The sequence below is a fragment of the Salvia hispanica genome, chromosome 5 (assembly GCF_023119035.1).
Source record: "Salvia hispanica cultivar TCC Black 2014 chromosome 5, UniMelb_Shisp_WGS_1.0, whole genome shotgun sequence".
Taxonomy (NCBI): Eukaryota; Viridiplantae; Streptophyta; class Magnoliopsida; order Lamiales; family Lamiaceae; genus Salvia; species Salvia hispanica.
Genome location: NC_062969.1, coordinates 17,711,062 through 17,728,543, shown reverse-complemented (window position 1 = coordinate 17,728,543; position 17,482 = coordinate 17,711,062). Strand labels below are relative to the sequence as shown.

At 34.8% G+C, this 17,482-nt stretch overlaps 2 protein-coding genes and 1 long non-coding RNA gene across 8 annotated transcripts; 2 read left to right on the top strand and 1 right to left on the bottom strand.

Annotated features, from left to right (window-relative positions):
* The first annotated feature begins 5,355 nt into the window (after positions 1-5,355).
* On the top strand, positions 5,356-10,382 carry LOC125186156. Of its 4 annotated transcripts, none has more exons than XM_048082491.1 (8): positions 5,356-5,615; positions 6,226-6,358; positions 7,334-7,416; positions 7,498-7,576; positions 7,652-7,761; positions 8,472-8,536; positions 9,669-9,708; positions 9,775-10,249. In XM_048082491.1, exons 1-8 carry the CDS (start codon positions 5,403-5,405, stop codon positions 9,793-9,795), a joined length of 744 nt encoding a protein of 247 aa, XP_047938448.1. In that variant the 5' UTR covers positions 5,356-5,402; the 3' UTR covers positions 9,796-10,249. The 4 variants fall into 4 exon arrangements, 3 of the variants coding, with proteins under 3 accessions (XP_047938448.1, XP_047938449.1, XP_047938447.1); XR_007170368.1 differs by lacking the exon at positions 9,669-9,708 and adding an exon at positions 10,251-10,382 and having other exon boundaries at positions 5,358-5,615; positions 9,775-10,021; XM_048082490.1 differs by lacking the exon at positions 9,669-9,708 and having other exon boundaries at positions 5,358-5,615.
* Positions 10,383-11,840: 1,458 nt separating this feature from the next.
* On the bottom strand, positions 11,841-14,967 carry LOC125190315 (transcription factor MAMYB). Its single transcript, XM_048087586.1, has 2 exons — positions 13,845-14,967; positions 11,841-12,126 (listed from the first exon to the last, which is right to left on the bottom strand). The coding sequence occupies exon 1, from the start codon at positions 14,757-14,759 to the stop codon at positions 13,845-13,847; it is 915 nt and encodes a 304-aa protein (XP_047943543.1). The 5' UTR covers positions 14,760-14,967; the 3' UTR covers positions 11,841-12,126.
* A 732-nt stretch (positions 14,968-15,699) lies between these two features.
* LOC125186030 lies at positions 15,700-16,767 on the top strand. Of its 3 annotated transcripts, none has more exons than XR_007170350.1 (2): positions 15,700-15,783; positions 16,236-16,767. It is a non-coding gene; the product is annotated as an uncharacterized LOC125186030 (long non-coding RNA). The 3 variants fall into 3 exon arrangements; XR_007170349.1 differs by lacking the exon at positions 15,700-15,783 and adding an exon at positions 15,790-16,043; XR_007170348.1 differs by lacking the exon at positions 15,700-15,783 and adding an exon at positions 15,790-16,060.
* Positions 16,768-17,482: the final 715 nt, after the last annotated feature.

Here is a 17,482-nt window from a genome sequence, read left to right as displayed (position 1 = left end):
AAGCCCCTGAGTCAGGCGGTGGTGGAGCGGAAAGTGATTCATCTTGGGCATCTGATACGCTCGGATTTTGCACTGTTTTAAGGCCATTATTTGGTCCGTTTTTTATGCCAAAGTCACTCTACACGTCCATTATTTGCATATTTTCTCTATTTTGGTAGTTTAACGTGTTTTGTGAGAAATGTGCATAATTGAGCCGAAAAAGGGAGCCAAAACGCAAAGTCTGGAAATCTGGAGTCAGACGGCGAGTGGGGACCGCCGCGAAGTTGTACGGCGACCGCCGGCACCTGGCGGGCAGAAGAGCAAATGCAGCGGTCCGCCTCGGAAAAATACGCTTGGAAGAGAAGTCTCATCCGGCGACCACAGGAAGTCGTGCGGCGGTTCGCCGCCGAGGGAACAGACTCTCTGGAGTCCAACGCGGTGACCGCCGGCCAAGGTGCGGTGGCCCGCCGGAGAAAGGCGGCGAATCCGTGAAGCCCTAGATTTGCGCCCAAATTTACCATATTTTGGAGATCTTTTCCTTCTACAACAAGGATTGGTTTTTCCCTATAAATAAGACCTCAAGCTTCATCAAAAAAGAGGAGAGCTTCTACTTGCAAATAATTCATAGAGATCAAGAGCTAGAGTACTTCACTTGTGCAAGGAGTCGGAGAAGGATTTCAAGAACATCAAGAACGACAAGGATTCAACCTACGGGTTTTATTTGCTTTAGTTTTATGTTCAAATTGTCTTCCCTTCAATCTATGTTTTTAGCTTATTCAATTATGTGTAACTAAACTCATAGGATTCTAGGGATGTGTTAGTAACGACTTTGGTTATACAAATTCCTTTTTCTATTTAATATCCGTTTTGTTTTTACTTTGTTTCTTCCCTAAGTAATTTTGATGTTGCATGATTGAGTGACACAATCTTGCATGATTTAATATAGCTTGTTTCATAATTGTGAGAGAGTTCTAGCGAGTTAGATTCACTTAGTAGACGCTACAGTTAGCTTCCCTTAAAATTGCACTGTTAATTGAGAGTGAGACTTTTTAAGGGTCTTAGGAGCTTTTTGGAGTTACGTGTTAGGATTGACAACCCTAATCTTGTAATCAACGTTTGTATCGCATGAGCATAAGCTAGGTGACTCGTTCTATCAAAGTAATAACTGTGCTAGGGTATTGTAGTTTGGAATTTGTATAACCATAACTGTGAATGCACATCCCTGGGATTCCCTTATCTCTATCGATTATCTCCGTGTTTTATTCGCACCTAGTTGTTATTTATTTTCATTTATTTTCTATTTCCAAAGTTTTCCAAAAATTCTCGTTTCTCCAGATAGTAATTGAGTTCTAGTAGAGGATAGACACTTTGTGTTTGCCTTCCCCATGTTCGATATCCGGTACTGACCCCTAGCTATACTATATATACTCTGTACACTTGCAGGTTTATTTAGTGCTAATAAAAAGTGCATCAGCATCTTGTGGCTCCACTCCTTCTTCTGCTTCTTGCCTCGCTGACTCAGTGCCTTCAAGCTGGGGTAAACAAAAAACAACAAAAAGTTTATTTATAAAATTTAAACTAAAATTTCTACCTAAAACCTGAGACGCTATGCCCATCTAAGTATCCTTTGGCATTGGTGGTCTTGGGCTAGCACCAGAATGAAAGTTGATAAATCCTTACAGATAAGGTTGCTGATCTTCCTCTGCTGCCTAAGCTATCTCGAAAAACTGCAAACAAAAACTAAGAAACAAAGAAGACATTAAAATATTTACACCCAAGGTATCTCACAACAAGTTACCCTTTGCGCCATCATCCCCGGCAGCGGTGCCATTTTGACAGTCGCCCTTTCCGCTCTCGTACGTCTCCCTCTTCTTGAAAGCTGATTATGTCGTCGTAAGCTGCTCAAGTTGGGCGTTCGACCTGATCAAACCAGCCTATTTATGCCTGTTTCACCTACAAAATTGCGGGTGAGTGGATTTGGTAGAGGTTCGGGCTGATCAAGCTGAGTGGCTCTGACTTGAGTGAGAAGAATTGAGAGGCTGAAGGGAATACGACATCAAAAACCTCCACCACTAATACTAATAACTAGTATAGGGAAGTAAGGATCGATCCCACATAGATGAGACAGTTTGAATTGTTTGTGTGATACGACTTGGGGCTTGGCTGCTGCCACGCTTTACTTTAGGGGTAGATTAAGTATCTACTGGTGCGGAAAAGAAGAAAAACTAACTAAGCTGAACAACTAAACTACCTAACTAATCAACTCAGAAAACATTACTATAAAAAGACAAACAGAATAAACGAGGTTGTCAGTCCCTCTGCAAAACGGTACGAAAAGCAAAATAACTTTAACAGAATCGTCTTCCTCAACAGATCAGCGTAAAGAAACAGAGCAGCAACAGATCTGAAAAGCTGAAGAAGACGAAACAAAGGAAAACACTTAAAACGTAAAAATTGCTCCTACGATCTAAGCTACGACAACGTAAAACAGGAACTACGGCTATCAAATGCAGTAATAAAAAGAAAACACGTAGATCTAAACAGAGAACAAAGATCTAACAGAAAGCAACAAATCTAAGCTAACACTCAAGAGTAAACATAGAATCAAACATAGATCTAAACATTAAAACATAAAACAAATACGGAACGAAGGAAACGAAAACAGAAACTGGATTAAACTAAAACAAAGCAGGAACAAGAGTCAATACATGAAAATAAAACAGGATCTAAACTAGGAAAGCAGGAAATTGTTTCATCACCCCCTCTCGGAGTGGAATTACAAAACAGAAACTAGAAATTGTGCGAGAACAACAAGGAAACAACTAACTACCAGCTACTCTAGACGAAACCAAGTGTGTGTAGGAGATTGAAAAGCTTGGAAATGAAGAGAACTTTGATTTTAGCACTGGAAGAGAGCCAGAAATCATACCTACTCTAAAGAAAACCCCTCTAAACTACTCAGCAAGAAATGAAATGTGGGGGAACTCCCTTCTCTTAGTGTGCAAGATTTCTTTATATAGGGATGCGTAGGGCTTTGATTCTTAGGGTACCACCCCCCTGAAATGACGCTTTTGCCCTTCACACCTTAAAGTGGAGTTTATAATCTTCTCTCCAGCGCAAGGTTGGCTGACTCCGGTTGACATATGACTTGATCAGTTCAAAAGCCGCCTATTTTCTCCTTTTTTTCCCAACTTTTGCTTTCGCTCTTTGGAATGATGTGATCTTCTGTTTCCGGTGAAATCTACACACACCTGGCTCAAAAAGGGTCGTTAGTTTGCTGATTTCAGTGCGGTTTTGCTATAAAACACATGCATGAAACGGGCCTCATCAGTAACCAACGTTTGATTCGCATGAGCATAAGCTAGGTGACTCGTCCTATCAAAGTATTAACTGTGCTAGGATATTGTATTTGGAATTTGTATAACCGTAACTGTGAACGCACATCCTTGGAATTCCCTTATCTCTTTACTTTTTATCTCTGTGATTTATTTGCAATCAGTTGTTTACTGCTTTCAATTGTTTTCTGTTTTCAAAATTCTCAAAACCTTTTAGTTTTCCAGATAGTAATTGAGTTTTAGTAGTATAAGATAGTCAGTCTGTGTTTGTTTTCCCCGTCCGATATCCGGTACTGACCTTTAGCTATACTATTCCTACTCTGTATACTTGCAGGTATTTATAGTGCTAATAAAAAGTGCATCACATAGTATATTACATTTCCTAATACACTATTAAGAAGTTGAGAAATGGATCTCATTTTATGAAAATAAAAGTTATTACATTCCATGTGGATTTTCTTTATAATAAAAAAATAAAGACTTCAATTTCAACTTTCCTTAAATATCTTCTACTCCCTCCGTTCCATAGTAATAGGGATATTTCTTTTCGACACGAAGATTAAGAAAAATTGTGTTAGGTGAGTTAAGTAAATGAAAAATAAAGTGAAAAATGAAAAAGTTAGAGAGATGAAGAGAGAAAAAAAAGTAAGAGAGAGTAAAGTAGATGTGAAAAATGGGTTGACTATTAATAAAAAAGGAAATGATTCATATGGAACGTACTAAAAAGGCAAAATGATTCTATTACTATGGAACGGAGGGGGTACTACACTAATACAAAAATAATAAAATTCAACTTTCCCAAATTTCATTAATTTTTAAAATTAAAATATAATAGAAATTAAATAAATAATGATAATAAGTCGTAGTCCCTCCGTTCCATGTTAATATAGTCGTTTTTCTATTTTGTGAAGTTTCAAGTTAATTGAGTCATTTCTATTTTGGGCAAAAAGAACTCTCCATTTTACTTTACTCTCTCTTCAGCTCTCTTACTTTTATTCTTTTACTTTTTTTCATCATCCATTTAACACACTATTCTTAAACTCAGTACCGAAAAGAAATGTCTCTATTAACAAGGAACGGAAAGAGTATAAGAGAGGATGTGCCTAGTATTTAACATTTAAAGATATTTTCTACTTATTACAATATGTTTATTTTATAAATTAAGTTTGTATAAGTATCAATTTTATTATAACAAATCACCAAAATATTAGTACTAATTTAGTATTATTAATTTACGCAAAACTTGTATCAATTTTATTAAAATAATCATCAAAATATTAGTACTATTAATTTACACAAAACTTGTACTATTAATATTCAATTTTTATTATATTATTTAAAATATAATACTTTTTTTCTGTTGTCTGTATAGCTCATAAGTATAAATAATTTTATTAGTATTCATTTTATTCAACGAATATTATTATTTCAGTAATTTATTAATACTTTTAAATAAATTTTTTTAAGATGGTAACTGCTCACAATTTTTATTACTACAATAGCATAAAATAGACATATGAGCAGTTTTTATAAAAATAAAAAGGACTAAATTTCAATATTCTTATATTAATAAAATATGTTTAGTTATTTATTTTCAATATAAAAAACAATGAATTTAGAAATTTAGAAATTTTATTTTAGATTAGTGTAATAGATGATGTATTAGAAAAGTTAGAATTTTGGTCTTATTTTTTATTGATAAAGAATAGCCACATGGAATGCAATAAGTTTTATTTTCATAAAATTTGATCCATTTGTCAATTTTTTAATTGTGTATTAAGGAATGTAGTATACTATGTATGAGGTGATTATTTCCGGAAAAAATAACCTAATTTTAATTCTAATAAAGTAAAAAAAATGTAATAATTTATATTACCAAAATTTAACCGCGAACCCAACCCAAATTATTGTGCTTGTATTGGGTCGATCGATAAAAACACAAATATGATCTTGATACTAATTTATTAATTTGAATTTGATGTTAGTGTTACATATCCATAATGATAATTAAAATAATTTATGTTGTTTTACGAGTCATATTAGAGGGTCACCGCCGACTATGGGCTCGGCTACAACCGCAATCGCCGTATGCACTCTTTTCCTTCAAATTTGGCGACGGAAATCGTTTCGGTTCAAAATTTTCCCCAATTCGAAGGCCGATCGAATTACAAATCCACCAATTCCGAATTGATAACAGTTATGGCGAATCTCATCGAAGAAGATGCAAAAATGGTTGAGATCACTCTGCGAACCATCGGCCCTTCGCCTCGCTCCCGCCTCACCGTCCCCTCTACGCTCAAAGTATCTACTTCTACTTTTTTCGCTACTATTTGTTATCTACTTTAATCAGCTCTAATCTCTCTCGTTTGCTTACGCTTTCAATAAATTGGTCTTTTACCGTTTTAACTTATTTCTTCATATATTTGATGAATTGTTGCCTTCATTGACTAGCGTGATTCACCACGAGGCATAATTTGGATGATTAACTAGTTTTTCAATAGATTTTGTTTTTGTTCAATTCTTTGTTGGAGGTAAGGAGTATTGGTTTTATAACAGCTTATAATTCTTCAACCTTTGATGAACTAGCAATGTCAATGAAGTAATGCTTTACATTTCATTGCAATATATCAAGGTTATCATTTTGCACTTCATGATCATTGTCACAACCCGTTTCCAGTTTAATCTTGAACGTCATTTTATTCGTTGAATTAAACAGTCTCCTCTCTTTGGGGGAATGTAATGGAATTTACCAGTAGACTTTCCTGTAAACATATCACCCTTTCCCTGCCTCCCCCTCTCCCTCTCACCCTCTCTCTCTCTATTTCATACTACTATTTTAGTTTCAGAACAGAAAATACCATACTGTATAAGAGATACTATTTTTATGCGTATCATTTTTGCTGACAAATAGGTTAAAGAGTTGAGGAAACTGATTTCTGGAACTACTGACTTGCCCCTGGAGAATATGACGCTTGTTTTCCGTGGAAATGTGTTACACGATAGTACAAATGGTGAAGACTCATTGGTCCAACTCCACGAGCGAGGTACACGAACTGTGTTTTTGTCTTGTTGTTTCATGGCTCATGTGTTTCTTCGAGTGATGGTCAGAAGCATGGTTTGCTTTGTATTGCATGTATGGTTATGTTCTTAAATTTATAAGTATTCACGAAATGTGTAAATTGCTTGGTTTAATTTATCAGGAAATAATCGTATATATTGGTTCTTTGTTTATTTGTGTTTCAATTTAAACTTGTAAGAATACTCATACATTGTTTTGTAGCTCATTGTTTTTACCTCTAATATAAATTATAGTTTCCTAATCTAATTTTAAAATGTGAATTTCACTCAATTTATCTCTACATGGAATAAATTATGCTATAGCCTGTCCATAATAATTGTGTACTTTATTTTGCAACAATTATGTTAATGTATACTGTTATTTGGCATTATGGTATTATATTCTTATTTAACTCTTTAGAGTGTATCTGATGAAGCATGAATTTTAATTGCACATCCATTTTACCTTAAAAGTCAATTATCATTTTGGGTGTTGAGAAATAAATGTATTTTGAGAATGGTGTGGGTAATGGAAATATGTATGGTAAGCTGTTGGGAAACAATTATGCGATCCATCTAAGTGGAAAATATATCAAGATCAAACTGATAACATTTCGCCGAAGATTTGTTATTATTGAACAGTATGTAATTATGTATGTATGTAAAGCATGTTGCTTTCTGATCCTGACAAGGATGTAAAAATATAACAAAAGGAAAACTGGACAAGGGTTGTGTAACAATGAAACTTCTCATCTCCTTTTCTCAAGAAGCTTAGTGAAACTTACCAACTGTATGGAATGGTATTTTTATTTTGAGGAGATGAAATTTTTTTTGGAAATTAAGCTATAGTCTTAGCTAGATTTTCTTGTGTATGATGAATTGATGATAATATGATATGCAAAATTCTTATCCTTGTGATAGTCTTCCTATCTCTAACAAGTGTCAAAATATATCATTTCTAGAAACTGTGACTGTTGCTATCAAACCAAAGCCACCTGCTAAGCATATCCAAGACAGTTTTGACGACGATGATGGAGAAGATCTAGTCTGTTCCAAGTGAATTCTGAAATCTCTATTTTCATTGTAAACTTTTCTGGGTTCTGAATTTTATCCTCTATATATGTAGAAATTTCAACTTCCAGAATCAACCAGCAGGTGGAAGAGGAGACTGTTCTTCACATTACGTGACAAATTCAAGATCCCTGGTGAGGCTTAGTTTCACCATTCATCTTTACAAAAGTAAAACAGGAAGATTATAACTGGTCTTGTTGTTGTTGTAGATATGCTATTGATGGCAATATTCTCCCTCAGAACAAAGACGTGGGTAGCCATTATAATGTGGTTCATCCTGGCACCCGTTGCCCATAGATTGGGTCTTGGACCTTTATATGTGAGTCCTACTGTTCTTTTTGGATGTACAAATTAATGCATTTGTTGCTTTCCTAGCTACCTCATTCTGCAAATGGTTTATCTCAAAGTCCTATACAACTTTACAATAGAGTGGTCATGCCTCAAGCACTTTGCAGAATAGATACAGTAAATATTGATCAAAATTCCAAATTTAGTTGAGTATTGCTTCTAACCTTTACGTGTTAAGATATGGAAATTGTAAAGTGTGGTTTGAAATGATCATTGTTGGCTAAATTATTGGAAATTCTGGAGAGATAGAAAAATCTTGCTTCAAACATCTTAGTTGGACCTTTTTTTGATGCATTCACTCGCCTTTGAATTTTTATGGAAAAGCATGCCATAGTGAAAATGAAAGAATGTCATATTTGTAAATGGCTGCGTGGAGCGATCATTATAGTGGAGTAATTTTTTTCCTTCACCAGCTGGATAATTTTTTTTCTTAATCATTTAAGACTAGTAGATTTCTATTGCCAATCAGGTATAGCTTTTCTTAGGACATTGCCAATGCCACTAGTAATAATATGATGAACCTATAATTCCAGCTTTTACATTTGATTTCAAGTATAATTTTAGAAATGCTTGAAATAAACTATTGGCCGTATAGACAAGACAAGAGCTTGCCTTATTTATACATTGATTTGACTTTTTAACCTTCTTTATGATCTCAACCTGTTTTATCATTATTGCTAGATACTTGCAACCGGCTTTTTTATCATATTCTACAATCTTGGGCATCGACAACCTGGTGATGTAAGGTACATGCCCAAATCAGAAAACTTCTTGAAAGCTGCAGTTCCTTTTGATCTCCAATTGGCGGTTTCAGTATCCATCATTTTTTTTTGTAATCATGGAAATTTGCTGCAAAGTGTTTTGTAGGAGGCTGCACATTTAAGCATAAAATAATAAGGTGAAACACGATACTTCCCAACGTTGAGAATATGTACAAAAACAACCCAATATTTTGTATGTATCATTTGATACCAACATCTTGACACTGTCCCAAACCCCATTTTCTGGTATTAGAATGTCTCTGTGTCATACCTGAGGCTAATGCAGGATTTGCTTAGTTGCCACCTTGCTTGAACAACATCGTCTTATTCAGAACCAGTTTTTTATAAGAAGTTCCACCTCAACAAAATGGGATGAGATCGTCCTGTTTCTTCAAGATAAAAATAAAATCCAACTCCCATGTGCAAATAACCCCATCCCCTTCTTAACTTGGACACTATCCTACTACTGATCATTCCTGATGTTACGACTTAATTTATTTCCTTATTAAAAGAGAAGTTATTTAGAATAGAATAAAAGGATGGTCAGGGATTTTGTTTCTGGAGCCTTAGTTCAATTTCTTGTTGAAGTACTAAAGTTTGAGTCATTTAGGGGATGAGAAAAATTATCCTAGTTGAGAGGGCGATGGGCATAACTTTGGGGGTACAAATTTGGGGCTTGTCCCAATTTGTTTTTCCTTGAATAAACAGGTTGGCATTGTCTCGTTTGATTGGGTTGGAATTTCATAACCTTTTTTTGTGGGTTGCGAATAAAACAATATCATTTTAAGTGATGTGGAAAATAGATAAATCCATGTCAGCCTTTAGCGTGATCCGTAGATTAGACACCAAAATCTGGGGTTATTTTACATTAGGCACCAAAAGGCAGCATTTTAAATCTTGGGACATGTTTATGAATACGTTAACATTGAGACAATTTTTATATTTTCCCAAGTATAATTTCCAATGGTTTGAATTATTGATGCAATAGTTAAGGTCCCTCTTACAGCATTCACAACATTTGGATATATGAAAATTTTGAGAAATCGAAAAAGATTTTGATTATAAATATTCACTTCATATGTAATCCTGATCATATCTTTTTCCTCCCTGATAACAGGACATCTCTAAAAGGGAAATTGGTTTTAAGTTGTGAAACGGTCAGTCTTAATGCAAATTGATGGTTCATTTACTGCTTCACTAACCTTGCTGCTGTTGTTATCCAGTGCATATTCTGTATTCAATGAAGATTTCAGAGAACTTCCTGGCACTCTCAATGCGGATCGCCTTGACAGGGACATTCGAGCTGGGCAGTTTTAAGGACTCCCCAGTTGGACCACAAGTCCAATTTTGTCAGGCTGACAACATGACTAATTCTGCAGCAGAGTTGCAAATTTTCAATCCATCCCCACTCTGAAGTTCCTGTTATTGGATGGCTGGAATTGAAGCTGTCAAATGTTTGTAGCATTTGGTGTAAGTTTCTGTTACTTGCTAATGTTGTGAAAGTTGCAGCAGGATTGATTACATTACATAAATAGTAAGTTGTATAATATCTTGATGTTACAGTATAGAGGAGACTGATAGAAATTTCATTACAATGGCTTCCTGTTGTAAGTACCATAGTTTACACACTCCTGTTTTTTATGCTGTTACTCATGTCTAAGATTATGTACATTCTGGTGATTTATTTACTCTCTTTCAGCTCTGTGGTTCATCAATTGTGACTTCTGCAACTACTTTTTTCCGGGTTTACCTTCTGCCTCTCGGATCTACATAGATCATCTATTTGCTGAGAACCTCACTATTCATATCTTTCTCTGAAAAATTCTCGACTGAAGATTTTGTAGTGAAGTGCTTCATTTTCTTTGCTGAGAACCTCACTGTTCATATCTTTCTCTGAAAAATTCTCTACTGAAGATTTTGTGGTGAAGTGCTTCATGACATGCACAAGAACGTACTTTTTTATGGGTAAATGAATTTAAATTTATAATCCGCGTCATGGAGTACTCGACATGAGACCTTTGTTTGGCCTCAAGCATTAACCTCTCTACCCATTGGCTAATAAAAACACACAGAATGTACTTTATCTTGATATCTACTTATGCGGGACTGAGCAACATACATCTATATAATCTTTATCTACTTGTTGAATCTTGTTACTCCTTTCAAATGGGATCCTATTTCAACTTACTTTAGTCCTTGAAGATAGATTCTATGTGCAAGGTAAACAACACAACATTTAGCAATTAACATAAGGAGAAAGCTCAGTTTGCTAGACATTCTCATTTCCCATTTTCGTTTAATTGACAGAGGGAAATGTGTATAGATACCACAAACACAAGGTATAGTTTCATCTTAGATTACTATTACCTGCCATTTTATACACCTATTGTAAGGCCGATATCACTGATCACATGAAGTATTTCCATGCATGCAAAATAAATATTATTACTCCACCTGCCATGAAAAATTTGTTATATTTTATTTTGGTTCATCTAAAAAGTGCCACTCTCCATTTGTAATAATAGAGTCCACATGACTCTGCAATATCTAACATATATTCAAGAGAAAATTGTGATTTAAATCATAATTTTTGGTTGATTTTTGCTTAATGCATAATTTTTAAAAATAGCAAATTACGTCATAATTTTTGTACCTTTCACAATTGTTCTAAATTATTAAAATGCTGATGAAAATTGTCATTTAAATCATACTCGCTTCGTCCCATAAAAATAGAGACATTTGAGAGAAAGAGAGAAAAAAGAAGAAGATATTAGTATTATTTATTTAGTAGGAGTATATTTCTAATTTCTAATATGCATCCTCTTTTTTTTCATCTTTTTATTCATATCTCTTACATCCTTTGTCGAAGCTCAAGTGATTGATTTCTTTTAGGCCGTTGTTTTGCGAAGATAATAATAAATAGTCAGAGAGAAAGTAAAGTAAGAGAGAAAATAATATAGAAAAATTGTCGTTTGAACACAAAGAAATAACCATGGGCTCACTGGGCCTTGATGTAGTTAGACTAACTTCGATATCAAACATCATTAGTACCCACGCTCTAATTATACATTTTCACTCTCTAATTCGTATTTATTTGTAGGCAAAGAATAGTTGAGGATCTCGCAAGATCCAAATCTTGTTATTTAGATAGGTTTGTTAAAGACTCAAAGTGGATTGCCACCACTTTATTAGTTTCATGTTTATATTTTGTATGTACCTGCTTTCTGAAACATATCTACACAATGTTTTATTTACACATTTCAAAATTGAGTGCAAAACCAACCGAAAATTGTCTATTAAATGCCGATAAATCTATTATGAATAATAGTGAATGCTGAAATAAGTCAAGTAACACTTATCAGTAGCACTGGTATGGTATAGAAATAGAATCATCAAATTACTTTGACAAAGTCTTGAATCTGAGTTCTGTAATTCATACTTGGCGTTTGATAATGTTAATGTGCAACATATATAACTCTGCTCATCTCCAGCATTCTTAACAACGATGCTCTTCATCCATCAAAAAAGGACACACCCAAGAGAGCAGTAGCTTCCTCCAAGAAAATCAACAAATCCTACAATATGAAAAACAAATTTTGTGTATAAATACCATGAAAGCTCATACAGTGGCCATTTACATTCTTGCTTACAAATTCAAATTTCCAATAGGAGCATAAATGTTGCAGCATCTGAAAGATCAATTATATCTCGTAGAATGATTTGTTCACATTTTTCTAGTTTATACGAGTCTTCATTTAATTATAGTTTTAATAGGCTTATAAATAGGCTTACATGTTTCCTAGGTCAGTTTTATCAATTAGATCGAACTGTTCTTCGTTCCTGGTGATTTTTTCCTACGTTCTCCTGTTTGTTCCAGCCAACAGCCACCCACCTCTAATTTCTACTGATAAGCATGCATAAAAGTTGGGAGATTCTTAACTTAACTCAAAATCATTGCCAAAAGCAAAGGGTTGACTCCCACTTATCTGTTATTCCACACTCAACAGCTGCCTACCTCTAACAATTGAATATTGATAAGCATATAAGTTAGGGCTCCCTAACTTAACCCAAAACCAAGGTCAAAGGAAAATGGTTGAGTACCACTTATATGTTATCCACACACACATTCACATGGAATCAATGTGGCATTCATATCATTAGAAGTTTCGCAAAGGATTCATATTGTTGTCCGAATCCAAACTTTAATCGGCATCCTCCGACATTGAAAGAAATATTCAAGTGCAAGTTTCTCTGTATACTTCAAGCCCTGTTGTCTTTTCATAACTAAGAAAAAAGAAAAGAAAAAATGGGACAGGGGGAGCTACCGAGCAATTCATCTGCAGAAAAAGAGTTTATAATTGTTTCTTTTTCTAATTTACAGTCAACTCTAGAGATTAGCTAACACAATAGTGCAAACTAGAACCAAGATGAATCTTATGGTTCACCTTGGAAGACTCGAGAGAAAATACTCCATAGATAGATGGATGCATAGAAAAAATTATAGTCAAACAATTGGTATTAAACCCTTATCCATCAAACCCCCTTATTCAGTACACATCCTACATTTGATCAAGAAGACCAAGCATATGATATAGTCAGATGATCTGTATTAAACTCTTATCCATCAAATCCCCTTTTATTGGATACATACCCTGCATTTGATCAAGAAGAGAAAAGCATCTAGATGTATTCAGATGATTTGTACTAAACCCTTATCTATGAAATCCCCCTCATTGTATATATATCCTACATTTGATCGAGAAAGGCAAACATTCGATAAAGTCACATAATTTTTATTAGGCATATTGGTGCCTAATATCACGAAACTTTTCAAAAATTTGTTTCACGAACTTTCAACTTGGCATATTATATCACAAACTTAAATAGTCGTTGAATTTTTCCCACCGACCACAAAATCCAACTACATTAAAATGAGATGAATAATCATATTTGGCTTCTAGGGACTTTGTAATCACATTCCTATCATTTTTCAGTGGTAACCATATCTTATGTGACGTAATAACAAATGAAAATGAAATATAGCCGGATTTTGTCGCTGGTGAGAAAAATGAACAATTATTAAAGTTCGTGATATTATATGTCAAGTTAGTTTGGGGGGGGGGGGGAAACAAATTTTTGGAAAGTTCGGTACTATTAGGCGCCAATATCCCTTTTTTATTAAACCCATATCCATCAGAATGAACACAAAACACAAGTCTATTGTTTCCAAAACAAACTACGATACAACATATATCAAATACACAAGTTTTAGGGAAATGTAGGAATGGTTTACCTAAGAAGAAGGTTGGGCAGAAGCCTTAGATGTCCGAAAATCCTTCTTGAGCTCGGCCATTCTGGCAACACAGGCGGCCTTGGTTTTCCCGGGAACAGAAGCTGCAACCTTCTCCCACCGCATCGCCACCTCCTTAGGAAACGCCTTCAATGCATTCAGCAATGCCAGATCCTCCCCCGCGCTCCATCCGCTCTCCTTCATCCCATCCTCCTCCTCAACATGCCTCTTCTCCCTATCCTTGAGAAACTTGGCGTAAGAATCCTGATCGCCGCCCTTCTTATCTCCAATGTGTTTGGCTTTTGCAATCACAGTCTCCACCTTGTGCCTCCCCTTGAAACCCTCCGTTATGGCTTCCCACCGCCCCGGCTTCCCCACCGGGTGCTTCCCCATCAGCTTCTTCAACATCTCGTCGTCTGCCTCGCCCCACTCCTCCGCCTTGGCCTCAACCACTGCCTCAATTGATGATCTGTTCGATCGCTGCTTGGGCAGATCGAAACGAGATAAATCGATCGCATTCGAATTCCCCTCGGTTTCTTCAGATGCTTTCCTGGTTGATTTTGCCGATTTTCTGCTTGGTTTTTCGGTGATTTCAATCGGAGCGGCGGGGATTTCCTCCAGCGGCGGGCCGACGCCGACGCGGATGTCGCCGGCGGTGAGAGAGGGGGGCGCGAAGGGGCCGATTAGAAGGGATAGGGAGAGCCATAAGAGGATCGATTTGAGGGGTTCGAAATTGAAGTAAATTAGGGCGAGAGAGAAGAGGAGCAGAGAGACAAAAAGGGAAATGAAAAGGGTGGGCTTATGGAGAGAAGCGAGAGAGAAGGAGGAGGAGGAGGAATTGTGAAGAGATTCATCAGGGAGATGCTTGGATTGGAACATGAACCTAGGCTTGCTCTCATATTCATCTAAGAACTCCATGGATTTCGAGCCAACAAGCCTGGTTCCCCTCTTTCAATTTTTCAAATGCTTGAGATGCAGATTATGCCCAAATTCAACTAAAACATAGCTTCACATTCATTGAGATTAAACTTAATTTTGAATATGCAGTAAATAATTGAATGGAGGGTTTTTTCCTTGACCCAAAACTGTTCTTGAATCAATGAGAGTTTGCACTCTTCAAACATATGAGTTTGATATAAAAAATTACCCTAGGGGTGAGTAGCTCATGGTGTTGAAAGATCTATGAATATAGTCAACTTTTCTCTTCTTTTTTTTTATAAGTTTAGATCCATTTTGATATAAATAATGATAGGTTATTTATTTATTTAACTTAAAATTGTTAGATTATGTGGTATTTTGTTTACTATTTTGAATAAAATTGTTAAAAAAATTGATTAAATATCATAATAAAGGTATAAATCTTAATGTTTATTTGAAATAAATAAAAATTTAGTAATCATTTTGATTTAAGCAAAATAGTTTAGTAATCATCTATAAAATCATCACTAAGATTGTGTCAGCAAATTCGCTATGTTACCTTCGTTTCCATTGATATTTTCATAGAGTCCATATTTCCTTTATTGATTAGATCGGATGAAATAGTAGAATGTGATAAACTTATAGGAGTTATAGTATTTCTTCTTGGGACGTTCAATAAAGTTGTGTCATTTAATTTTTTTGGATAAAAATTAAAGAATATAATAATTTTTACTTTATTTTATTACCTACTTTTTATTCTCTCTTATCTCTTCTATTTTTTTTCGATCATATTTATTTTATTATTATTTAATATATTTAACACAATATCTTAATTTCATAATGCAAATCTTTCATTATATAAAATGACAGTTTTTGGGTGGCATTTTTGGCAGGAAAATGGAAAAGAAGAGGACAATCGGTTGTATTCTTTTGAGATGAACCATCTTTCTATGTAATGTTGCAGATGCTAATAAGGCTATAGCTACAATGAGTGTAGCTCCATCTAAAATGCCTTTTTTGTGCAGTTAAGCGGGAAAAATGAGTGTATATGGAAAAAGTTTTAGATTTATGTGTAGAGATAGTTCATATTCCAATAAGAAACCTGGCAATCTTGATTTAGGGGAAAAAAGTTGGCACGCCAACTTTCAATTTGCCCAATAACTAAAAGAGCAAAACTGAAATATTTTTCTATAAATACGAGCCAAACTTTCAAAACTCCATTAAGAAAATTCTCTCTCTAAGTTGATGTTCTCTCTTTTTCAGTTCAAGATTGGTCCTATGATGGTTTGTTTTTGAGATTGGTATTGTGAATTGGTTATTAGTAGGTTATCTCAACATTATTAAGAATTTTTTAGTTTTGATGTTTCATACTTCCTCCCTTTTTTGTACTTTCGTTAATTCTTTATTAGTTAATATGATGTAACAAAGGATATAAATTAAGTTACATGCATGAGATATTTTCATTTATCTTTACAGTGCAGTGGTGGAGAAATGGATTGGAGAAAGCTTTGGAACAATTCTCCTGATGTCTTCACTCAAGAAAATCTGGAAAGGTTATTCAGACTGCCTCGAGTGCCAACGCACCAAGTATAAACAGACAGAGTTAAGTTGGGCATAGATTTGCTCGCCGTGGCCTGAGAGGCTCTGAAATTGAGTATTTCACAAAACGGACATCTTTTTCTCCTTTGCTCTCTCTCTCTCATTAAAGGGAACCTCTTGAAGTCAGAGTTAAGGTTCAGGTTTTTTAGAAATCGTTTGAGCATTTCTGAATCCACGCAGGTGAAGCAGGTGGGCGACGAAACAGCTAGACAGAGTGACAGCATGGTGGCGATGCTGGCCGGATAGGCAATCATGAGGTGGCCGAAGGCGAGTTGGGCTTGGATCGAGAGACAAAGAATTATGGCCCCACTTTGTTATTGTATCAACTATTTATGCTATGTAATTTGTAAATGGTACGTATATGTTTATTTAAATTGCTAAAGGCAGTATACATCTTTAAAAATGAGTAGAGATTTGTTTAATTTTTGAGGTTTCACAAATTATCGGAATGTTTATAGTGAAGTGTTATCTGTAAAGTTGTATCTACATCAAATGCGAATTATTATCAATATTTTAAACTGCTTCCTTCATTGCATTTCCGTCAAATTAAATTTTAATATAATTATATGGTTTTACCAAGGAAAAAAATATTTTTTATATAGCTTTACAACATTAATGTTATTTCAAAATATTAAGAATTTAATTATGAAATTATATACTCCCTCCGTCCGCGATTAAGAGTTTTGGTCACTTTTGCGCACCTGTTTAATAAAAATAATAAATATTTTTAAAGTGGAGAAATGGTAAAGTAAGAGAGAAAATAATGTTGACAAAAGTCTTCTCAACATTATTCTCTCTTTTACTTTACTATATTTCCACTTAAACTATTTTTTATCATTTTTATAAAATAAGTGTGCAAAAGTGATTGAGACTCCTAATCGCGGACTGAGGGAATAGTTTTAAAGCTTAAGAATTAAAAAAAATATATAAAATTCTTATAATTAAAGTCAGTAACACAATCGTTATTTAAACATATAATGTCAAATTTTATTATATTCTTAAAACTACCTACTACTCCATCCGCATTGTGGCATATTTCTTTATTAAATAGTTAAGGTACATCATTCTCTTCCGCCGTGCAATGCACGGGTGCAAATAATCTGTTTCATTATTAATGGTGATAA

What these genes read in the sequence shown, in the direction of transcription:
- LOC125190315 (XM_048087586.1), bottom strand. Translation starts at nt 14,759, where the DNA reads ATGGAGTTCTTAGATGAATATGAGAGCAAGCCTAGGTTCATGTTCCAA.
- LOC125186156 (XM_048082490.1), top strand. Translation starts at nt 5,403, where the DNA reads ATGCACTCTTTTCCTTCAAATTTGGCGACGGAAATCGTTTCGGTTCAA. An exon ending in ACGATGATGGAGAAGATCTA is followed by an intron (nt 7,417 to 7,497) that starts GTCTGTTCCAAG and finishes CTATATATGTAG; the next exon opens with AAATTTCAACTTCCAGAATC. An exon ending in TGGGTCTTGGACCTTTATAT is followed by an intron (nt 7,762 to 8,471) that starts GTGAGTCCTACT and finishes CATTATTGCTAG; the next exon opens with ATACTTGCAACCGGCTTTTT.